The sequence below is a fragment of the Streptopelia decaocto genome (genome assembly GCF_964273445.1).
Source record: "Streptopelia decaocto genome assembly, chromosome: 10".
Classification (NCBI taxonomy): domain Eukaryota; kingdom Metazoa; phylum Chordata; class Aves; order Columbiformes; family Columbidae; genus Streptopelia; species Streptopelia decaocto.
Window position 1 is genome coordinate 2,757,471 of NC_138665.1, and position 24,879 is coordinate 2,782,349.

General features: G+C 42.1%; 1 protein-coding gene and 1 long non-coding RNA gene across 2 annotated transcripts; one reads left to right on the top strand and one right to left on the bottom strand.

The window, feature by feature from the left end:
- Window positions 1–11,809: 11,809 nt before the first annotated feature.
- LOC309444245 (ras-like protein family member 11A-like) lies at window positions 11,810–21,355 on the bottom strand. The gene is made up of 4 exons (XM_082061909.1): window positions 20,805–21,355; window positions 19,343–19,399; window positions 16,963–17,045; window positions 11,810–13,239 (listed from the first exon to the last, which is right to left on the bottom strand). Exons 1-4 carry the CDS (start codon window positions 20,947–20,949, stop codon window positions 12,772–12,774), a joined length of 753 nt encoding a protein of 250 aa, XP_081918035.1. The 5' UTR covers window positions 20,950–21,355; the 3' UTR covers window positions 11,810–12,771.
- Window positions 12,885–23,740, top strand: LOC309444246. Its single transcript, XR_014184974.1, has 3 exons — window positions 12,885–12,981; window positions 13,368–13,443; window positions 23,264–23,740. It is a non-coding gene; the product is annotated as an uncharacterized lncRNA (long non-coding RNA).
- Window positions 23,741–24,879: the final 1,139 nt, after the last annotated feature.

A 24,879-nucleotide genomic window follows, 5' to 3' on the forward strand; every position in this document is an offset into this window, starting at 1 on the left:
GAAGCTGGAGGCTCCAGCAAGTGCACAGGAGCTTGTGTATTTAGCCCTACCACCAAACATCCAACCACACCTGGGTTAACATTTCTGTGCCTAATGTGCTATTCCATGTGGACTTGAAAACACATTTGGAGCCTGCTGCAGGATCCTTACAGGTGAGAGGTATAAAAATATAACCACAGCTTCAGCCTCCTCTGGTACAACAGGTTTCCAACCCTCGGTAATTCCTCTGCCTGCACCTGTCCTGTAATGAAAATGGGGCTGTGGGCAGCGCTCAGGGGAAGGTCTCAGGCAGCCTGTGTGCAATTCCACCCATACGCCCAGCCTTTGCTGTAATATTTTGCCTGACACATCCTCAGATCGCTTTTCCTGTTTCACAGCTGCAAGACGTTGATATCCATCCATGCTACTGTAACGTGCTTTGGCCTTTCTCTTCCTGTGTTGCTTCTGACTGATTAGGAGAGAAATTCTTGTTCTCAGTCCCTAGGCGTTTGCTCTTGCATCCTCTTACAATGATTCAATTCCCCAGAGGAATGTCATTCTTCCTGTAGGGCACTCTGATCCTCCTGTATATTGATGGTCCCACCCAGCTTTACATCAGCAGCAAGTTTTACTCGCATATTCTGATGGTTTGTGCCAGGGTCATTCATAAAAATATTTAACGAGATCTGTTCCAAGTCTGATTCTTCAGAAACTCTAGTGTTATATTCATACGAGTCCCGTCCTCTTCGGTCCATTCTGTTACCATTTCTCTTTTAAATAGTTTTCTATCTACAGAAAAATCCTTATACCAAGCCCTGTTTTCTGTGGTTTAACCACTATTTTCCCAGCTGATATTTTGGTAAATTCTACACTGATGTCCATATAGCCCAGGTCAATTATATGTGCGTGGACATCTGGTGAACAGCCATCCTCTTTCATTAAATCCTCAGATGCTTATTTGGATGCCTGGGTGAGGGCAGCTAAAGCACATAGTTTGGAACTTTGGTAGTGGAAAATGTTGGCCATAAAGTCTGGTATAGAGCACACCCCTGCACACAGCCCTTCTGCCACTCAAAAGTGGTACAATATAAAACTGAGTTTTCAATGACACGTAACTGCCTCCATGGAGTCTGTAGAGAGGATGTTAAAGAAATGAGATACAAATGAATATCTGAGAATAGTCATTTATTATATAATATCTTAAGTGGTTTAGTAGAACGCAGAAATAACTCGCTGTTATCCTTCCTTTAAAACTTAATCTGGCCTAGACTACTGATTCCCAGATTTGTGGGGCTGCAGAGTGCTGTTAGCTATAAAGAAACGACTGCAAATTGCTAAGCACCTGCCTGACATTTTCAGTTGCAAATTTGAAGGCGCCAGTGCAGTTCTGCAGGGCAGCTGCAAGTCTTTTATCATGGCCTTGTAAACCATCAGTGATCTGGAACCCCAGCTATAGTGCTAGACAATGTTTGAGCTCGTTTTCCCTGCTTTTTAGAATTGAGGTTAAAGTATCTTCGTTAAAGGAGGCTGGAATTTCAAGGCAAAAAAAGTTATTCAAGCTGATCAATTGAAATCAAATGGAAAATCTCCTCCATGCAGAAGTACTGGTATCTAAAAATACCCAAACAGTTTTACAGTGGCAAGCCTCTTTTTTTCCCCCTCTACATTTGCTTGGAATGTGCTGGTACAAAATTTATGTTTTGCTTTTAACATTTCTGGACTTCATAAAACTCACATAACAGACCTAGGCTGAGTGGCTCCTTATAGTTCATTTTATTTCCTGCTTCTTACTTTACAGGTAATCTTTATTGAGGCGTCTGGACTTACTGGAACATTGAAAGGTAAATTGGGCATGGATAGTCAGAAGGGCATTCAAAGATCTTGATGCTTTTGTAGCTGCCATCATCATTAGAAACAACACTAAAGCATAAGGAGGAAAACGCACTAAAGAAAGAACACAACCATAAAACTGAATTTAAATAGTATGACCTAAATTTTCCGTGACTGGTTTCCTTAGTATCTCTTTAATTGCTTTTATGCCCTGCTGAATAACTGGACCAGAGAGTCCTGTTTATTTTTATGTGATAGTTCTTTCTCAGACCTGGATTTCTGGGCATGAACCGCAGTGGCATAGCTACTGCCACCACTGATGTTATAATAAACGAACAAGCCTTGTGAGCTTAGATGTTTACAGAACACTGTCTGTCACATCTCCAGTTCACAGCACACTAAGCGTGCAGCAATTGTGAAGGCTGCTCATACCACAGAGCATTTATTAAACACTGCTTGAACATTAAAGGCAGGGTGATGATACCGCTGATGAATTTAGGCTTTGTTTTGCTCACTGAATTCTGGTGGTAAGATTATTTACTTTTTTGTGCTATTCAAAAGCAGTGGGGAGGTAATTATTTTTCTGTGGATTTCTCCAGTGATGTTGAGCAGTGCTGTATGATTATATGGGTCGTGCTTTGTTAATTATGACCACTTAGAAAAAATCACATTGCATTGTTTCTGGGCTGAGTGGGTGAGTGCATGAGCGTTTCCAGAACAAATACCCAGCTGCATAACTCTAAGGGCACGTCCACATCACACAATAGAGTGTGGGGCAGCAAGTCCTCAGTTAATGCCGACCAAACCAGCTCCAAAACTGGAAGCAGCAGGCCTGTGCTAGCATAGTGCTACATTTTTGCAGTTAAGCAGGGATTATTAGCGAGAACGCAGCTTTGTGGGAACAGAGCTACGCAGTTTTCAGAGCTGGGTCTGGTATGGCTGCGGAGGCAATTCCTGTGCTATCTGGATGTACTGGTGTGGCCAGTGGGAGCTCACAACCTTCTGTACCGTGCTAGAAGGTGCTGGTGCACCTATAAATAATCTCTTTGGTTGTTGCTGTAATATCATATTTGTTTTATGATAGTCTGGTAGCCCACGGGTGGATCAGGACTCCCACGTGCATCGTAGCAGTCTGATGCTGCACAGCAGTGCAATTGATATCATGAAGACATCAATCCTAGTTGCTAGGAGCTCTTGTGCCAGGATAAATCTCACCAGGCTATTCCTGGAAAGTGCATGCAAAATATGCATGAGGAGTTTAAAGCAAATCAAAAGGCCACTAAACACGCAGAGCTTTTGTTTACACAACTCTCGAAGCTTTTTCTGTGTGACTTAATGTAGACACCACAGCTACCTCTGCAAAGCTGGGCTTGGAAAAGATGACTGTCCTACTTTGTCTGCCTACGTGAAACTACTTTCCTGGCCTCAGAAATTAGTTTTGCTGTGGGTGATTTTTAGGCTGGGTTGAATCCTCAGCCAATAAAAACTGACAGCTGGATTTCTTTTGATCCGCAAGACTCTCATGATGCTACGGCAATTTACACCACTTGAAAATGTGGCTTAGGCACACGTTAATAAAAATCCCAGCTGCTTGATGTGGAGCCTGCACAGAGCGTTTGCAACCGGAAACCCCGTGTCAAAGCAGTTATGTTCCAGACCCGTCCCTTGGAGAACATTCACAAGGTGAAGAGGAGGCAGGCTGCCAAGCCTGACCTTCTTTCAGTTCAGCTCCCTTGGAGACATCAATCTGGGTTTCTGCTTCTGGGATTCACTTTCCTTACAAACAGTTGTTCATTCCTAGGTTTACCCAGAAGCTACAGAGCTCTTGTTTGTGATTAGAGCTTTTGTTTGTGATTAGCAAGCAAAGTTTAATCCCCCCTTCCTGCTCTAGTAATAACAAACCATCCGCTCTTCTCCACAGCAGCAATGGAATCTTGGAAACAGTGTGACACCTAGCTCACACACAGGAATTTAATCAATACATCTCAAAACACTTTACAAAGGAAGGAAGTATCATTTTAATTTTATGGAAACTGAAGCACAAGGGTGGGACAACCTGAGCAACACCCTGCAGTGCTCTTGGTCCCTCAGGTTACATTATGTCTTGCACTGGCAGGAAAAAGTGCCTGAGAGACAGGGAGCGTGAAGATACAGAATTAGAGGGACTGGTAGTGTCCCACAATACACACAGCAGCATTAAGGAAAGAGAATTAAATTAGAACCTTTCTGTTCAGTTTAAAGGGTGAAACTGCATGCTGAAAACTGGTAGGTCTGACCCAGGGAATTTTCATGTGGCCCATTTTAGAAATAAAATGTTTGGAGCTGTGGGCAGGAGTTTGACCTTTTCCTAAATCATAAGGAATTGTTTTCATGTAAAACTCTTAGAAAGAGTTCTAGAGCCCTCCTCCTTGGAGGAGCCTGCTGCTTCATCCTGAAAGCATTAGTACTTGTGTTTGCCTGATAGACTTAAAATAGGATTTGTACCTATCAGCCCACAGAAATGCTTGCTGACCAGCTTTCCTGGCTGTATCATTCACCTGTCAAAATCCATTGCTAGTGGCTCAGTTATTTAAATCTTTCTGAGTCCTGGCGACAAACCGGCCTGAGGATTTCCTGCCATGAAAGGAGTTTGGTTCTTTCATGCAGCTTAGGGGTGAGTGGCTTTGAGCAAGAGGATTTGTCGGCTGATTCCCTTCAGACATTTGTTATCATTTGGTGGGAAGATGCAGAATTTACTGTTCTCGGCGGAAGGCTGATCTACCAAATCTCCATGTTATTGCTATCATTTGGGCAGGGGGCTCTCCTTGTTTTGCTGCTTGGGAACACCCCATTGCATGCCCAAACCTCAGCCCGCCAGAGGAGTGCATGATGATGCCCTTCCTCAGGCTTATTTAAGAAAGGAATTGGGGTGGCCTGAGTGTAACCCAGGCTGAAAACAGGGAGGTTGAGACTGTTGTGTTTGGCTTGAGGGAGACAGTAAGGAAATGTGTTTACTGAAGTGTTTGTGTAACTGTTTTTGTTTGTTTGTTTGTTTGTTTTCTCAGACCCTGTATCAGTGCTTACAAGTTTATGTTAAGTAGCAAGAAATTAAAGAAGTAAAAATTCCCCAAATGGAAACTTTTGCCCGTGGCAGAGAAGGTGGGGACTACAAGGGAATCAGGCAAATATGTGATTAACTGATCTGTAGAAATACATTTCCGACATCATGATATTCATGAATGAGTGATTACCCTGTCCTTGCAGGAAGGCCTGCAAATGGTATCAAACCAGGCCAGTCTCTGTGTGACAAGTGATCTGAGATCAGGTTAGCCCAAAAAACCAAATTGATTTGAAATCTGATGAGTTTTGAAATTGAACTTTGCCACGTCAAGTAGAGCCCTTTGGTGTAAGAAACAGATCTCGTAGCACAGGAAAAGCTCCACACAGGCAGGAAAAATAAGTATAGCGAGCACTACCCCCAAAGGAGTCCCACCTCCTGAATTTGCAGGGTGGAGGAAGGACCGAAGCTGCAGTTAGTGTCTGGGCAGCAATACTGTGAGAAACTCAAAGCACATTTTGCAATGTAGCGTGGGAACTGTGCCCAGAGCAGAAACACACACATGGGAGAAGCAGAGGCAGCCCCGAGCAGGAAGTCCTTAAAGTCACAGATTTTGCCTATGGCTCCACCACAGCCCCTTCCAGCTGGGCTGAAGCTGCTTGAGAAACCACCTTTTTTATTTCTCGGGGTTTCTGTGTGTTTCTCTGGGTTTAGTAGCTCACCACTCCATGCTCCCCCTCTTTCCTCCCCATCTCTCCCACACTTTGACCTCACACCATGAAACTGTCAGAGTGAGGAAACATTTTGAGCTGAAACATTCATTCCACATTACGTGATTCTAGATTAAAGGCAGGAAACATTTAACCCTTTGACAACCTTCTCCCCTCATCCTGTGAAGCCTCAGTTTTAAAGCTCCTTGCAAACCGTGTGTAAATAGGTGGTGAGCACTGATGCTTTTCAGCTGTATATTCTTCTCTCACCAGTGGCTCTTACCAGTAGCCACAGCACAGGGATTGAGGGGTACCTGGGCTTTGCAAACTGAACGTATTTTCTCAGCCCTTTTCATGATTATTGGTTCTTCCAGTGCTGAGACATATTTGGAGTGTGGGGAAAATGTGCATTGCAAAACATATAAAAGATGAAACTTTGGCTCCATTTGTTTCTCTTAATTCCCCAGTGTGAGGTTCATAAGTGCAAATGGCTAAAATTAAAAACACAAAAATAGATAAAATGAGGAATCTCGGTGATCAGCACTCAGGATTTAGAAACAAAACTTCTTGCTTTCTGCAAAGCTGCCTAATAAATAATACTAGCAGAACAGCACTTACATAGAAAATGTATCATTTCACAGTCCTGACACAAATATGTATTCTGATCTTTAAAAGCTGCTCTTTTGGCAGATTGTGGCTCTCCTGAGAGCCAGTTACAGCTCTCCAGCACAGACTGATGAATGCGAGTCAGATATATTTGGTACTAGCTCTTGGACTCTGGACTTCATAGGTGGTCTTGGCAGTGAAAAGGTGCGTAAGGATGGCAACTCAAACCCACCGTTCATTGCTGGAGCTGTACCAGTGTCTACAGTGAGACCAGCAGTACTGCTGTGGTCCTTTAGGAGAAGAAGTGGCTTTGACATGGGCATAATTGAAGCACCTGGGCTGCAGTGTGACAGAGACGTGGGGTGTTCACCGCTGCTCTGAAAGGATGTAGAAGGGAAATGCTAATGGCTCTCCAAGGCCTGGATTCTGGCTTCGCATTTCAGCAGAGCACCTCCAGATGTGCAGTTCACAGAAGCGCCACTTTGGTTCTGCCTCAGAGAACCCGTAGTTTCCCACTGACCCTTTTTTGTGCACTTGGGAGGCTGTTCTCACAAATGTGACCTTCCCCACCATTCCCAAACGGAGGGAGTGGAGCACAGTCTGTGGAGCCAGAATTGCCATCACTATGTTCATCATCATATTCTCTATATTCAGCACTGTCACCAGCCTGTTGCCTTTCCCAGTGCTTGAGGGGGAATCAGTCTCTCTTACTGAAAATCAAATGCACACAGGAGCATAATTTAAAGATTTGATGCCTCTCTTTCATTTCCTTATCCCACTCGTCTTTACTGACAGTCACAGAACAACAGTATACCTTGTTCTGCTAGTTAAATAATGAAGCCTTGTTCATTTGAAATGACAAACACCTTTGCTTATAGAGCACGAGTTCTAGTCCCCAACAAATGTAAAAACAGCTCAGATACCCCTGATCTTGATCAAAAATAGTGAGGCAAGAGAATAGGCTGTTGCAGTTCAGTGTGATATTCCAAAGTTGTTTCTCTTTTTCATCATGGCACAGAAAAATATTGAGAGTTTTGAAGTGAAATACAATGCAGAACACTCTGAAGAGTGGTGGCTCCTGCAAGCATCTGGAAACCTGGATCACGGTCAAAAAGTGATATAATTCAGCTTTCTTTGTGGGAGTTCAAAAGCTACATCAGAAAAAGCCCAACCCCTGCTTATCTGGTGAGCTTTCTAACCAGCAGAGAAGGTACAGTGTGTCTCCAGATTCATCAAACAAAATTAATATCCTTTCAAACTGACCACTTACTGATTGCTAATGTTCTGCATTATTGCCCAGAAAGAAGAAAAACATTATTCTTAGGAACAGTCTCCACAAGCATCCGTAATAACAGCACAAGGCATGCATACTTTCACCCATCGTATTTAGAAAATGTGCGGCTATCCCTTGACCTGCAGCAGAGGAGGCAGTAAGTGTCTGTGTGATGAGATCCAGAGCCTGTGTCTTGAAACCCATTTGGATAAAAAGGAAAATGTAAAAAATGTATCTTCTAAAGAGAAGAAGATTGGTATGACAGCTCCTGAATGAATTGGATCCCAGGGTTTACAGAGCCTATCAACTCATTTCTCTGCTTCATATTTGGTGGTTTTTTCCAGCTGTAGGAACCCATGCTGAAACACTATCATTTAGGATAAACTTTGTCCACTTTGTGATGGATAAAATTATTGTCACCAAATGAGGCTGACAGATGAAAGGAGACTACAACTGGGTTTGCTGCATTGCTCTCCATGCTCCTGTTTATTCCAAAATCTTCAATAATGGGCAAAACTCTGACAGAGCAGAAAATCACCAGCTGCTCTGAGCTCATCTACCGCTTGCACAGCTGCTCAGAGAAGAGAACTTGCTTGATTAAACCAAAGAGATTTCAGGGAAGAGCAGCAGAACTTTATAAGAACTAAACAGGTTTAAGTAAGCAACGACTATTCAACTCAAATGAGCTCAACACAGTAAGCACAAAACAAGGGAAGGAAATATTGGGCTAAGCCAGTGAGAGCACTTGGGGAGAAATGGAATGAATTCAAAGGTTTGTCTAAATACAGAGTTGTGCTGACTTCATTTAGATATGCTTTAAAATGCGTTAGGTAAGTAAGGTCAAAAGGCTAAGTAGACACTTATTTTGCTATCAACCGTGTTTGGAGTTAAAAATATATTTCTAAATCTAAGGGAGAACAATTGCAGAAGTTTTGCTCGCTAAATTAAATGAGCACAAAGGCATGAATGGAGAGGGACAAGGAAGGGCAGAGCCAGTGTGAACAGGGGTGAAAAACTCTTGAAGGAAGAGTCTTGCTTTGGCTCCAGAGGTGACAGATTAGATTGTCTTTTCTAGCACCACTGTCCCTGCTTTTGAGATGTTGAGAGTGAAACTGGAGAACTCTTTTAACTTCTAATTGTATGGCTTTCCTGTGCCAGCCCCAAAAGAGACAGGGACAGCTTCTAACAACTCTGAAAATACATTAATAACTAAATGCTAGCAAATAAGTCATTATGTTCTGCTACCTCCGGGTCATGTGCTGGCTCTGCAAATATAGCTGCAGCTTGAGCAGAGTCAGTGTGATTTTGACCCCAAGTCTTCTAGCTGGGCAGAGGGAACTCCAGCAGTAACAATAAGCTGGCAGCCTTCCTGTTTGCCCTGTAAACCACTTAGACGGCTGTTTTCTGGTACAGACTAAGCTTCTTTCAGCGTCTCAGAAAGTTACTCTTTCCTCTTCATTTATACACCTGACATAAATCCTGTAGGTAGACGGGTACCCCACATACTCTGTTGAGCTGTTCCTTGAAAGCAAGATCTGAATTTTCCATTTTGTTCCTGAGTTTCAAATATAAATGTGAGATCCAAACAACTTTGAGTTTAAGGAATCTGGAATTGAGATCTGAATTCAGATGTTAAGATTTAAGCCATTCCTACTACAAATGCAGGCAATTCCTTTATTTCTCACTGGTGATTTTCTCCTGTGCATGGCAAAGATGTGACAATATCCTTCCTCTTAGGGACACAGTAACTTCGGTTAAGAGACCTGGCCAAAACCATCAAGCAACTCACAGAACAAGATAAAAATGGAATCTGATTTTCCCGTCTCCCAAATCACACTATATTTCCACGAGGAACCACTGCAAACATATAAAAAATGCAGCTGACAGAAATACTTCAGCAAATAACCATTTTCAGAAATCTTCAATCTCCTGAGCCAGTCTGGGTATTACTATAATTGTGCACAGTGCCAGCACGTCAGTAATACTTTGCTCAGTCAGTTCCTAACATAGCTTGTAATTTAAGTTACTTTTTCCAACTTTTAATTACATTCTTGTGTAATACACCTCACTGTGCTTTGTGCATACCTTGAGGGAGGTGGTATGGTCTGGTAGTTACTGTAAAGAGTTTGGAATTAATTACAAAGGACATAGGTTTTGAGTTGCTCTCAAGTACTTGCTCAGCTGTGTAACCTTGGGGCAAATCACTCAACTGCTTTGTGCCCAAGTAAACCCAGCTGCAAACCATCTTGAAAAACAGATGGTGCACAAGATTTAAACAGCTCAGGAGAATGAAGAGGGATGAGAAAGAAAAAATAAGTGAATTCTACAGCTTGTTGCTATTGGTTTTGCTTCCAATGAAGTTAATCTGGACTCAACCAATATAACTGAGAATAGAATTTGCCTTGATATCAGAAAAACCCACCTCATCCTCAAATCTTTTTTTTTTCCATTCCTCTTGACTTTATGTCAAGTACCTTCTCTCTAGAGGCTTCACTTTAAACCTTCAGTAGAATACATGTTTTTTCCCTGGCAGCCTGAAGTTTCTAATTCAGGATCAGGTTCTACATGACTAATCTTTGATATTTTACATGATTATTTTTAGGCGCTTAATTCTACAGTGTTCTCTTCTCCCTGCTTTCATGCTACCGTTCTCCTTGCTTAGCTTCAGTGGCACAGCCCTGTGTTCTGGTGCTTAAGTCCTGCACTACTATCATAATAAATATGCTGAGCTCTATTGTCCTCTGTGGATGGTATATTCTGGCTTAAAACCAGGATCAGAGCCATTACAGGATTTGTATTGCTGGTCAACGAACAAAGAAGAAACTATACTCAACTTTCTGTAGCAGAAGAAATGCTTGCCACATGTTAGTATTTAGGAGAAGACTTAAATATTTTTTAGCCTTAGCTAAAATGTAGATTTTATTTGTCCCCCACCAGTGCTGCAGGAACATGGAAATACATCCTTATGTAGGAGTACAAGCACAGGAATACTTGTGTACACTTCCAAAGCAGGGTGTATTAGGTTATAGAAGTGGAAAAAAATATATTTATAGTATAAACAAGGAACATTTAAAGATGTGAGACGTAAAGGAGCTATTTTAGATGCTACTCAGGCAAGACCTTGCATGTTTTATTAATCACTGTTGAAAATAAAACATTGACAGGTTTGAAATTTGTTGAACTTTCTTCCCAAATAAGAAAGGGTTCAAGTTGAAAGAGGAAGTTGCAAAAAATTTAACAAGCTACATCACCTAATTCTCTGAGGCTCTTATAAAAACACATGTCAGCAAATTTAGCCCTTGCTGTGCAGTACTGGGATGGTAAAATATTTGCTTGCTATTCAAAATTAGTGATCATTTTTCCAGCGTGAACAATTTTCAGTTTGTTTCTCTCTTGCAAACATTTTGCTCTATTTTGTGTTATGAATCTTTAGATTTGATATTTGAGCTATGCTATTAGTAATTTAAAATATTGAAATTCTGTGCCAATAAATGCCATATCAAAGTACCTGCAGTGAATAATGACACTGCTCAAACATCAAATTGTTAATTAGACATAAGCTAAAGGAGAAATCCCCTGCTATTGTTTGAGTCCCTGTTTGGATGATCTAGCTTTCTTTTTCCCTTCCTACTACCACTTGAAACTAATTAAAAAAACCCAGTTCTTTTGTGTGAACAAAAGCCATTTAAGTTAATCAGAACTTGTGTTCTCAGATGACCAGCTGTGGAAAACAATAAATAAAACAGAAAGTGAGCTGCAGATAGAGCAAATCCAGGTGATAAGGAAAACCATTATTAGAGCTGTCTAATAAAGGGACAAGAAAAATATAAAATACATTTTCAAGCCCTGATCTATATAAATACTCATCAGCCTCAGCTTATATTTTTGCTGCTCATAATGAGTAAAAGGTTGATTTAGCTCAGCATTGCCAGCTGAAAGCACAGCTGGGAGTGTTTTTCTGTATCCATCAAATGAGGGTTTCCCCTTCTGCCTTCCTGAGTGTAAATCATTGAGCTCTCCTTCATTTCATGGTCCTGTGAATCGCTCAGAGGGTCTGTTTAAAGAAAAGATTGTTCCTTCGTGACTTGGGCGGGGTCCAAGCCAGTTTCTTCCCGCTCGCTTTGGGAACAGCACGATGGATGCTTCGCGTTGTTGTCACCATTAAACACGGCAGCTCACAGGATGCAGCTTCCAACCCCTTGGTACGTGCTGAGACACAACGCAGGGACGTGCTGCCCATGAAATGCGTGTTGAGAGACTGGTGAGTTGGATGTATTGCAAGGTATTGAGTAAAGGTTGGTTTTAAGGCAAATGACAAAAGCATGATTTCCAAAAGCCAGAATTTTCAGGCATCATCAATCATTTTTTTCTTAAAAAAAAAACCCAAACACCACCAACAACAAAAAAAAACACACTAATGAGTTAAATTTAGTTTATGTGATGACCTTGTTTCTTTAAAACAGCATCTTGAACTCGAAAGCTAACTAGTTTGGAAAAAAGAAAAAGTTAAATAGTTTTAGGTCACCTCCTTGCTCTTCTTTAACACAGTCCATTTGTCTTGCAGATTTTAAACCACACTGCTCTGTTTTTCTCTCTCTTGTTGATATGTAGGAAACCTATACAAAAATTAGAAGTATGCCTACAAAATGCTGCTACAAGTACGTATTTTGTCCATATAATCACTTTCAGAAATAGTCAATATACATTTAAAGAAAAATAATCTAAAAAAATAGTGATTTTTTTTAAATCTCCCTTTGAAGAGACACTGTGAGGCCAAAGCTTGCATATGAACAAATCACTCCCCAAGTTTCTAAGAACACTTTCTAAACTGCAATTTAGAAGCGTTCAATCACTACTTTTCACTATTTATGCTCTTCGTTTACTTTTTGCCTTTATTTTCCAGTCTTGTGACTGGGCGTATCTGGTAAATTTTGCTTGCTCAGTATAGCTCACATCACTCTCCTCCTGTCTTGCTGGAGCTTACAGCCATCCCCACGAGAAGTCACTTCTCTTCAAAGTAGACTTGAATGATTTTTATTAATAAAAACCCACATTGTAATCCTAGACTATTTGACTTTGTCCCTTTCAAAAAGGAAATTACTTAGGACAACCTATTTTTTAAATCGCAGTTTCTAAACTTTCACCCCAAGGAGCAAATTCTGCAGGTTCCTTTGCTGAATGAGCACGGGATTTTTAAGGAAGATGTAAAGACAACACGGAAGAGCCTCTCACACAACCTGCTTGCTGAATTTCAGTGGTGCCCCTTATGACCAGCTTATTTTCTTGCCTTTTTTGCTTTTTTTCAGGGCTGCGGAAAACAATTTCTGTGGGCTCCATCAAAGCGTCGTGGCAGATTTCCCTTTGGAAGTCAGAGCCTGTTTCAAACGTCTCTTCAAGTCCTGCATATTTGGGGACTTGGGCCGGACGAGGTGGAGGCCTCTTCGTTTCTCTCCATTGCAGCTCCCGATCATCCTGCTGACCTCCTGGCAGAGCTGCTGGAAGGCTTCGTGCACTCCCTCGCAGTTCTCTCGGGCTGAGACTTCGTAGTAAGTACCTCCCAGTTCACTGGCCAGCTGGAGTCCCTCTTTGGAGGACACCTGCCTGGCTCGCAGCAGGTCTCCTTTGTTCGCCATCAGAAGCAGGGGGATGTTGGCGTTAGGGTGGATCTTGCGGATGTGCTGGTGCAGGGGCCGGATGACTCGGTAGCTCTCGTAGTCTGTGATGGAGTAAACAAAAACGAAGCCATCCGCCCAGTAGATTGAACGGTTTATCTGCTCTTGGCAGCAGATGCTGTCAGTGTCATCCTGCCGTCAAAACCGAGAGGTGTGAGATTAGAAAACTGAGAAACGGGAGCAGACAGAGCAAAGAGTCGTATAGCACTGTTAGCTACTCAGAGCTTTGTTTTAACGTGTGGCTGTTTCTCAATGTACAGGCAGAAACCCCTCTGACCACTGGGGAATCTACCAGGGACAGGAGAAATCTCCACTGTGACAGTAACGTGATGATGGGTAAGCTGTACGGGAGTGGAGAGGGGTCAGAGCAAATTGCTTGAAAATAAGACAACAGCCAAAATATTCATGTTGAAAAGTTTGTTCTGTATTCTGTTGTGCTAAATCAGTGTGACAGAAACCCACGCTTTCATTGTGGATAAAATAATGATGAGCACCGTAAGAGCCTTATCAAATTCAGCAGTGTAGTCACACTGCTGGAAATGAACTGTTGTCCCCCAAGGTGATTTTTTAGGGTTTTTTTCAAGTTCTGTGCTCAATGTCTCCACGGACGAGGATTCTCACTTACTCTGGTGAAGCCTGACAGGTTTTCCTACCATGTAGGTGTCCAGATAGTCAAAGGCAAAGCTCCTCTGAGAGAGCAATTTGTTACAAATCACCAATTCCTGGAACTTAAAAGGAGGTGAAATCTCATTGCTCATTTGTAGAGCAGCAATGGGTTTACATTATTATTTTGCTGCTCAGAGGTTTGTTCAGTCTATCACTGCTCCTACTCAGCCAGCCATAACAATCACCAGCGCTGGGAATATAAAACTGAATACAATAGCGTGGGGCTTGAAAAGACATCAGCTTTCTTTCAAGATGAAGCTATTTTCAGCTAATCTTCTACTCTTTGTTATCCGTGCTGGTGTGTAACCCAACGAGACAGGGAGATCACTGCTTCAGTTCTTGCCAGTATGCTCAGTCTGTAAGAACTGACATTCCTGTCAATACTACAGGTTTTCTGGAACTTTGTAATTTCTTCCATATCCATCAAGGCCCTAAGCATATTCACTATTCAGCTCTTGATGAAGTTGGTAGGAATTAGTGGCTCTTGTGTATTTTAGGGGGAGCTCAACATCATGGATATAGAGCCCAGACTTTTATTATTATTGCTAAATTCTATTCAAGAAACCTTCAACAACTTCAGTAAGACTATTAGAACATATGTTCCATTATCTATTTACCTATAGAATATATATCAGCCATTCACACTCATTTTAACAGAATTTGCATGTGCTCAGCAATCTCCCAAAACAGATCACTTTTATTTAGACACCTAAATATGAATTATAAAGCCTAACTTCAAGAAGCAGAGGTGGAAAAGAATGAGTAAAGCCGGTCAGTTCTTCTATGGTAGATCGGATAGTAAAGAAAGGATGAGCGACAAGGCTTGTGGGAAGAAGGAAGCAGAATTTCTGAAGGCTCAGAGTATAAATCAGGCTTACAACTGTCAACAGGAGTTCTGCTAACTAACTGCCTTTCATAAATATTTCAGTATTGCCCACAGAGACGTTGGCTTATTGTACCTAGTAGTTCTTTGCCCTTGCCAGCTCACAGTTAACACTAAATCCTGTTAGCAGTGAAATTGTTGAACAGATGCTCTTATCGCTCCTCTCCCTCCCCAAAACCCTCAAACCCCAAACCCCAACAGAGTTGCACATGGAATCAGAGGGCTCCTCACTAGCAGCCTTGTTTGAAAGGCTAATGAGAGTGAACTCAAGCCAGGACAGGGCCGGCTGTGGGAAGAAGGGCAATTTGCGCTGTTGGTGTCTGGGTTGTATCCAATCTGTAGATAATTAGCCACCCTTCGTGTCCTGCTAGCCTCTTTTCACCAGCAAACTCCTTTCATGGGGGAAAAAGAACTCATTGCTCTGGCAAGCGTCTGAAAATGTTTTTGGAGAAGGTGTACATTCAGACAGCCCTAATGAGCAGAAATTCTCAGTTACTCCATCTAGGCCCACCCAGCAGTGAGATGGATGGATAATCCCCAACGGAATGCTTTATTCAGGAAAATCAAAGGCTAATGGGCTACTTTTTAAATGGAAATCTCTGCTCCAGAATGAATTTTGCAACACACAGTCATTTGCCGTGTATAGACCAAGCAGCAATGAATGGCCTAACAAAATCAGTTATCTGTTTGCTTCTGTTTCTCTCTTAAACATTCACATTTCCAATGTGGCTAGAATCCTGAGGGGTTCCACATGACTTCCTCCTGAAATGCTGTGCTCAGCCTGCAGAGCACAAGAAATTCTCTTCCTTAAGGTTTTTAAACAGAAAATCCAACCTGTCCACAGACTTAACAAGTCCTGTTCAGGAACAGTCCCTTAAAATGATTTTAGATACATGATTTGATGCAAAGAGAGATAAGGCAAAGATAAGTGTGTCTGTGGGAACTATTGAAACAGTGCAGATCTTTGACTGGGACTTAAAAAACAAAACTCCTCCCTAACTAAATTAAAATTGCTTCTGACTAAGAAACCTCAGGTGTTGCCATTACTAAATTTTAAGGAGTTCTGGCTACAGTCACAGAACTTTAGGGCACAGTCTTGACTAAAACAGAAAGACTGGAAAATAAACACTTTTCTTGTGTGAAAGGGGGGGATTCCCTTTGTTATCAGGCAGTCCCAATTGTGCCTAATCACCACCAACAGCTTCTCCTTGCAGGTCTTCTTGAAGCAAGATGGCATAGCCTTTGTATTAAGTCCTACTTGAATATTTGGAGGACTTTCATAGCAGCTTTTGTTTGCATTTTAGTGTCCAGAGTAAATGAGGGGTCCTCTCCACTGCTCTGAGCACCCCCAGCAGCAGCAGAGAGCGTGGAACTTTGTCAAAGATTTCTGCTTAAATCTACTTTCAGGCATCAGAGAAAATGGAAATGGAAACTGAAGCTGTGGGAGCTTTGCTTATTCTATTCTGGAAGCTCAGGGTGGAAGAGTTTTACGGCACAGAAATGAGCCCATGTTTGATGGTGACAAGAGTGTACCTAATTTTATCATGAAATCTCTGCTCTTCTCTGGGAATTATTTCTCTCATGAGATTTCCACCATTCATGTAAAAACAAACTTCACTACATTTCCTGCTGCTTTGACATTATTTTTATGCACTTGTTCTGCATGCAAAGCAGATCTTCAAAAAAAGACATCTTAATCTTAGATCCTGCTTGGAAAGATATTTCTAGAAACAGGTTCCTAGTCAAATATCAAATCTAGAACATGTATAGAGAAAGGGGTATAGGTAAATGTTCACACCTTTAATATAAGGAATGAATGAAATAACAATAAAATAAATAAATTCATTAAAGAGACCACTGAAAAACACTCTGGCTGGAAATAATAACTGCTGTAAGGCCTGTTCCTTTGCAAAGAAACACCTTTCTAGAGAAGAAAGATTCTGGATGTGTAGAAAGGTCTAAGCTGAGCCAGCTGGTCTTGTAGGCAGGTGAGTCTTCTGCCATGCAAGGACAGAAACCATTTGACAGGAAATAAAACAATAAAGGAGTTGGCAGGAGTGAGCCAGTCTATGATTTTACAGCTCTTTAGGCTTTGGAGGCAGTAATGTGTTTTAAATGGATTTGTTTTAATTCACTCTTAAAGGAGCCTGATTTAAGCTCTTCAAGGGCTCATTTTGGCAGGGCTTAAGGTACCCCCGTTAGTATGCATTTAGATTTGAGCCCAAAGCGGAGTTACAGAAGTGCTGGCAACAAACAAGAGACAGTAACTGTGCTGGAAGGACCGATGCACTGAGCAGATGTTTTACCTCCAGTGAAACAAAGGGAGTATCCTGCACCTGTAGAGAGATCTGTTCCCCATCTATGGTGAACTTCCTTGAATACAAAGCACCTGGTGAAAAAGTAAGATCATAGGAGTCAGTGATTATAACAAGAAAGAGAACATAAAGGTAAAGTGGAAGTGTTGAAATCCAGATTTTTGGGGCTTCTGATACGTACCTGCTTATAGAGAATTGGACGGCAGCAGAGCGGTTGTGTGGCTGTTTACTTCAGTAAAGCAGTTTTGTATTTGTTGTGTGGTTGGAGGTTTTGGATGTATAGCTAGGGTGGTATCTGGGAAAGGTGGCACCTTGTGTTGAATTAAATAGTCAAACTGGGTGCATAAATCCCATTCGGGGTTTCAGTCCATATTTTTAACTTCTTAAAATGTGAACTGCATATATTTTTAATCTTAAACCAAGATTAAAGGTGTTGCCTGTAAAAGCTCTGATCTGTTTCCTCTTCCTATTCTTGGAAAGTTTTTAAAAAAGAAATGTATTCCAGTTTTGGACACAGAGTGACTGTACACGAAACACCCAGATGCTGTTTGGGATTTGTGTGACCTTAGCAGTCAGGGGTTGGTTGAAATCCCCAATCACTGGACACTTAGAATCTGACTTCTGATTTATCTGAATGACACACATTCAGTGTGCAAGTTCAAAACATCTAGGATCGATCCAGCTCTAGTAAGACCATCATTATTCTGGGCTTGAACTTTATTACTAAAATACGGGTTAAGTGATGATGAAAATTTAAGTTTTGATGTTATGAACTACCCATGGTTGTGACAAGGACAGCTTCAGAGATTGATGCCATCATCATTTTTCTTTGGAACTTGATACAAGTCACACGGCTGTGTGAAGAAATGCAATATCCACAGCTGTTGAGTGCAGCCTTTCAGTCTTGTCCAAATACAATTGTCACCGCTACATCTAAACCAGTGTATTTCACCTCAAATGTAGAGAAATCCCATCTCTTGGAGAGTAAGGAATTCAGATTAACAGGAGGACAGTGACAATAATGCCATTGCTTCTGTGTTCATAGAAACATTTACAATATAAAGAGATTTCGTATGGCAAAGTTTGCTCTAACTCAATCTAGCATTACCATGTTATGTTTTAATACTGACTCTGTGAGGTGATAGAGCCCTTCTGAGATGTTTTTTAAAAAAAATCAGATTTTAAGATGAAAAGGTGGTACTGTTCTCTGGGAAGCCAAGACCAGACAACGTATTATTTCCACTCTGTAATGCGTTGCAGAAAAAAACACAGGTACTTCCAGAGATGACTGTGCTCTGCCTTATAGCCAGCTGAAGGAGAAGCATGGTTGAATGATCACAAATACACTGCCACCTGTTTCTTATTTTTGGCCTATTTGTTTCTTCTACAGCGTGGCTGTTGGGCTGCTAGCTTAATGAGAAAAGCATGTGGATCTCAGTAATGTCTCTGGCAGCAATTCTTTGCAAAGCTCAGAAGTCTAACTTGATATACAGTCTCCCATGGAAGAGATGAAGGAAAAGAAAGAGAAATAGCGCAGCCAACCCTCAAGGTTACTTAGGGTCAGTGAGAGCTGTAAGGAGGAGCTTTCAGATTGTGTTTTGTCAGACAGGCAGAGATCAAAGGTGTCTGCCATCTCCTTTCCTAACTCATCGTTAGAAATACAGCATGTGTCTCCAAAGTCAAGCCATCACTGCTTTAAATCCTGTCCTCCTTCACCCAAAACCTGGGAGACGGCCTACGTGCGGGATGTGCTGGTAGGCATGGTGTACGTAGATCCTTTCTACAACACTGGCCAGTGTGGTTGGCACTTTCTTGGAACAGAGGCTGTGAATTAAACAGCTCACAGGAACGCGTCCTCTGAGGTGTCTGGATTAAACAAGAAAGGCAGTAGAAGCAGTTTGCATGGTCACTTTGCTTATATCATGGAAAGAAGACTTCGAGTTAGAAATCTCCCTTAAGTCTCCCATAAAAGCCGCTGAAAAAAGGGAATACACAGGAAAAGTTCTGAACTGCCTTTTACGCACTTTGGAATTCCTCTGGCTTCCCTGGGGTTGCAGAGGGAGCAGCGTTGGGTTTCTGCGGTTTAGTCGATATGCAAGTTGTTCCTTGGGTCTGCGTTTTAGTACAGGTATGTCTCCAAGCAAACCTTTTACTCGGATCCTTTTCCATCAAGTTGGACAAAAAATAGCTAAAAGGATCATAAATAATGAGCCTTTGATTTATTGCTTTCATAGCTTGAGGCTATTAACTGAAAATATGCACCTTATGGACATCTAACACTGCCTGGCTTTCCTGTAATATGCACCAGTCACAAAAGAGAGCAAATTTCTTTTCAAGCTCTCTGCAGTACTGCAGTAGAAAGCAGACTCACCAGTATTGGCTTCATAGTCTCCAATAAATCTCTTTGTGAGAAAGCGCACAACCAGGGCTGTAAAACAATGAAAAAAAGATGGGTCTTTAATGTGAACCAAAATCAGTCTTTGCAGAACACATGTAATATCTTACTGGAAGAGTTAGTATAATATGAGACCAAGTTAATCTTTGAATTGCTCATACATTATTCTGCAAAAGCTCCTCTCAGCACTCGCAGAATATGATCTGGGGCCAGGCTGTGATATTTAATGCAGAGTTTTTTGCAACTTGTGTTGGAAACTACCCCTTAGATTCAACGTGGCTGTTCAGCGTACAATACGGAGGTTTGCTTGTTGAGATTGCAGCTATAACAATCTGACCTTTGCTTTGAAATAATTTAGAAAAAGAGTAACAAACCAGTAAACCAAACCTAATCCCAATACTACACTTAAGACCTCTGTGTTTTAGAGGTGAGGCTGTAATGGTTCTTCCCAGCCTTAAAAATTCTCAGTCCTCCTCATGGAACCCATTAGCGGTACCTAATCACATCCAGCAAACAAACTGCATGTGCTCTGCACACATGGGTCATGCTCCAGCTCCCTGGGCCTTCTTCATCTTAACCTGTGGGACCGTCTTACGCTGTTCGATTAGAACATTTTCCTTTTTCTTGATCGCTATACAACACTTAAAATCCTGTCATGGCAACAGTAACTTACATTCCTGTAGTGCTTTCATCTCAGCAGATTCCTTATCATTTGCAAAACCACTTCGTTAATAGCTAAATAAAAGGGTTAGTTCTGCAAATAACTCTATAATAGATTTCATTTAAAATAATCATTTTTCTCACAGTGAATACCACCAGGTCATCTCTTCAGTACCCTTAAAGGAAATTGACTGTGCACCTCTCTGCAACAAACTACTTAAAAATAATATGAAAATGTGTCTGCTTCAAATCCAAACCAATCAGATGTTTCGCTGAGTGCTGTGTAACCCCAGATGTAGTAAAACAGATTTGGCCTTAATAATCTGAAATTATGAACCACATATTAAAAAGCAATAACGCTTGCTTTATCCTCTTTTCTTCTCCTTCCCTTTGGAGAACAATACAGGAAGACACATGTACGCTGTTATTTCTCTGCAGAGCATAAAACATTTACAACAGGAGAATAAAAACCATTAGCTCCATTTTTGGGGTGTGGAAATTTAGCCACAGTTAAATAATTTGCACAGGAGCGGGTAGAACCATTGGTGAGTGCAGAGCTCCCAACACGGTGCCCTCTCCTCTGAGCCGCCACCTCACGTTGGCTGCTCATGCAAACCCTCAAATTATTCAGTGCATTTTCAGGAAAAAATAAGAAAATAATTAAAATGTTCAAGCTGCAACAGTTAAGGATTTTCACAGCCTTGGGTCTAACTGAGCTGCAAATTAGCTGGTAAGTGCAGCAGCAAGAAAAAGCGTGGAGCTACACCTGTGGACTTACCTGTCTTGCCAACGCTACTGCCGCCCAGTACCACCAGCTTGATGATTTTGTTGGGCACGCAGTCCAATACAGGATACTCTGGTATGGGGAGCAAGAGAAAGTTAGTAGAATACTGTGACATAGTATCCTGAGAGATGAGACGCATGCCAGAAATGAGAGCCGTTCAACTCCACGAGGAGTTGGGGGAGAAAATAAGGAAAACAGCTTCCCGGCGTCAGTTCTTGGCTGTATATCCTTGGATAGAGAAGCCTTTTCATTTCATTTAAGTCGCTTTCCTGCGGAATGTTAGAGTGCCTGGCCTCCTCTTCCCAATGCCTCTGCTCAGACAGCAACTTTGGGAAAGCAAAAGGGAACTTTTTGATCAGCCCCCGTGAAAACTGACTCCTCCGTTCCCCAGCCAATCACAAGGGAACCCAGGACATTCCTCCGGCCGGGCACCGAGCTGTGTCTCCATCCTCCGCGCTCCCCACTCGCTCCCCGCTTTATCTCCCCGCTGCCTGTTTGATGTGCTGGCCCTTGGCTCTTTGCTAAAACGAGATTCCTCTGTTTTACAGTCCTCCCGGCAGCGTTTTCGGCGAGATACAGCCACCCCCGTGCTCTGCTCTAATTCCACTTTGAATAATCCCGTTCTGCCTGTCTAGTTTCTTTGCATTTTCAATTGGCTCCAGCTCCATGCTCTGTTGTTCTCCCTGTCCTATTGTATCCTGCAGTTGGGCCCCTTCAGAGTGCTGAAGCTGATGGGACACTCCTCTTCAGGAAAGCAAACACATTTCACACACACCCCCCTCCAGTTTTCAGGCAGCTGTGGGTTATTCTGAAATACTAGCTCACATGTGTATCCTCCAGGATACATTTGATCTGCTGGTTTATACATGTTGTTAGTCTTAATGGCCCACTGGAATGTGGGTTAGCATTGGGTTGGGACCCTGCAGTTTCTCCAAACATGGAAAAGTGAATTTAGGGCTGGCAACAGACTTGGGAAGGCTGCGGAAGGACTCAGTATCCTTCAGTGGGGCGAGACAGGCAGAGGAAATGAAGAAAGAATGACTTCTATAGGAAAACCCAGCATAGTTTTAAGACAGCTGGCGGCTGCGAGGTCTGTAGGGATGACAGCATGTAACCGTACACTGGCTGCAATCAGCTCTCAGTTATCAAGGATAATGGGGCGGGAAGAAAAAGGGAAGAGCAGTGGGGAGGGAATGAGCCGGATAAAGCAAAACTGCAAATAATATAAACCAGATGTAAATTAAAGTACAGAAAATATAGTTAGAGCATTCAACTTTGAAAAACTTCTCAAAAGAGGTCTGGAAGGGGCAGGAGCAGCTTCAGGCAGCGGGGGGAAGAGGCGAGCCTGGTGCGGGCAGCATAATTCTGAGACGTGTGCTCTGTCACGCTGTGTAGGAGACAGGGATATTAACAGAAAGTGGCACCGCAGCTAATCCACCCACAGATCATGGAGACCTGAGGATGCAGATTTTTCTCATCTTCTGTACAGCCCTAGCAGAAGGTAGGCATGGGTCACTGGTCATTATGTAGAGGCTGCAGCCACCGAAGAGACTTTCTCTGCCCAGCTGCTTTCACGCCACCGCTTTTAATCACGGCACACACACGAGTTCTCCCCAGAAGGATTTAGAGCCGAGGGGTACGGTTGCGAGTGAGCACAAGAGGAAGGGAAATCAGGCCAGGTCTCTGGATTATGACCTCTTCCTGAAGCACCGGGCGCCAGGTTGTCAAATGATCTCGATTTCCACGGCAGCATCACAGAGGACATGCTGAGTGTGAACTGGTTTTAGAAAAATCCAGCTTTGGTGTGCAACAGTCCGGTGAAATAAGCACAGGATGCAGAAGATTTATGGATGTGTCACTTTTCTAAGACTCTGCTTCCCCTCTGAAAACTACTTCTGAAGCAGTATTTGTGTAGAGTTGCTGTGTAAGCACCAAGTGTTATTACTTTGAGCATCATGACAGTCAGCTGATGAAGAGGTGGAACAAAATGTCTGGAGGGCTCTCCAGCTCATGGTATCGGGAGGGAGCTGCCGGATCATGTGTCTTTTGGGACACGGTTCCTGTGCGAATGGTTTTCAAATTTCCAATGTAAATTTGCTTCCAGATTTTTGCAAACACCCACAGACTAGAAGATTTGTTTTCCAGGAAATTTCATTACCAGGGTGCTTTAATCTCACACAAGTTTTGTAAGAACAGGGAAAATTAAAGGAGGAATAGGAAAATACTCAAAATCTTGTGGTCAATTAACAGGGCACTTTGAAATGTGTTATTGGATTGGACACATTATAAATTTGGGGATTAGCTACCACCAGTATGTAACTGTCCGCCTCTCTAAGTGTAGGATGTTAGAACCTTTGTTACCATTTGCTATTAAAAGCATATGTTAGTGAGTAATATAGAAGTATTCATCTGAAGAGTGCCCCTATAAAAACTAACAGTAATGTATCTATCAGCTTCTAGGTGGTCAGAAGAGTTTCAACCCAGGAAAAAATGCCAGGTCAGTTAAGGAACATCATGGAGAATATTCCATATGAGCAAAGGCATTTCTAGAAGACTACAGATCTCCTGGCTTGCTCCAAAAGAGAGGCAACACAATCAACAGAAACAAAAGTTCAAGTCCTTTTGGGTAACCAAATGTTGTGCCAGTGCTGAGGAACACCAGAAGGCTCTCACAAAAGCGACTGAGTGCACATAAAGTTGGCAGGTGAGTTTTAGCCTAGATGAATGCATCCAGAGAAAATGAATATCAACTATGCTTAAATGATGCTGAACTTGGACGTGGCACTCATAAATTAGGAAAGAGACCTTGGAGTCATCACTGGCAGTTCACACTCATCAGCTCAGAGTACAACAGCAGCAAAAAAAGCCAACTAAATGTTGCGTATCCTTGGGAGGGGAACGGAGAAGGAGTCATAGGGGAACATTTTGCTGCTGACACAAACCCTCAGAGCATCCCCGTTGCCAGGGCAACACGCAGTTCTCTGCATCTCAAAAACGTGGCAGGGTCTGCAGAGGCACAGAGCGGGGCACCAGAAATGATGACAGCAGCTGGAGGAGAGACTGGAAAAGCTGTTTCGCATGTGCTTGTACGGACGCTGGTGCTGACATGAGAGGAGACGCGTGGGGGCAGAAATGAAAGACCCGTGGTGGAGGAAATGTTGAACTGCTTCTTTTGGCAGCTGTGATGGCTTCTGGTTGCTTAAAACAAATGTGAAAGCAGTTTTAGGCTGCATCTTGGAAGCAGACCAATTGATTTCTCGTTCCTTTGCTAATATGGTTCAATCTAAATTTCTTATGTACTTGGGCTTCTTGTGCTTCTAACCAAAGCTTGTTTCCACTGTGCGCAGAAACCTCTGTCCAGAGAGAATGGGGTTTAGTAACAATAACAAAGCAGCATATTCTCCAAAAGTTTTAAATCTATTCTCAAGTTCTGGCCCCTCTTCCCCCCCTCTCCCCCCCCAACTTTTAGGCTCTAATTCTGAAATAATTCAAGTTAAGATATAGAGTAAAAGCCAGAGGTTTTAAAATCTGATCCTTGTCTGATTTTCTAGATTGTCAGAATAGTCTTTTCACTGAGGGAAAACATGCAGAAGGATTCACACTATTTGAGATTGTATAACCCTTGGCATGTAGAATAAGAATTGTTTTTAAAAGAGATAGTCATTGTTTGTGCACAATGGACTTATATTTAGCTAAGAAAACCATGTTTTACATTCAAATTCTCTTGGAAAAACAATAGTTTAATTTAGAAGGAAAGTGTTTGCAAAACTCAGAGCAACTTTGAAAACATTTGGATGATTCTGGAGATTTCACTAACCACTCCTTGGGTTGCTCCACGCAAAGATATGTGCCTTTGCATGCTGCACAGAGACTATGTTATTTCCACACCATTTTTTTTACAGATTTATTTATTGGTCTGTGTTGCTTTGGGCTACGTTTTTAATAAGATTTTCTGTTTTTATTGTTGTTGGCACTCCTACACATCTTCAGAGATGAAGCATTCTAAAAATAAAAATATTTGCTATTACCATAGTGCTTTTCATATGAGGATGTCAAATTGCTTTCAAAA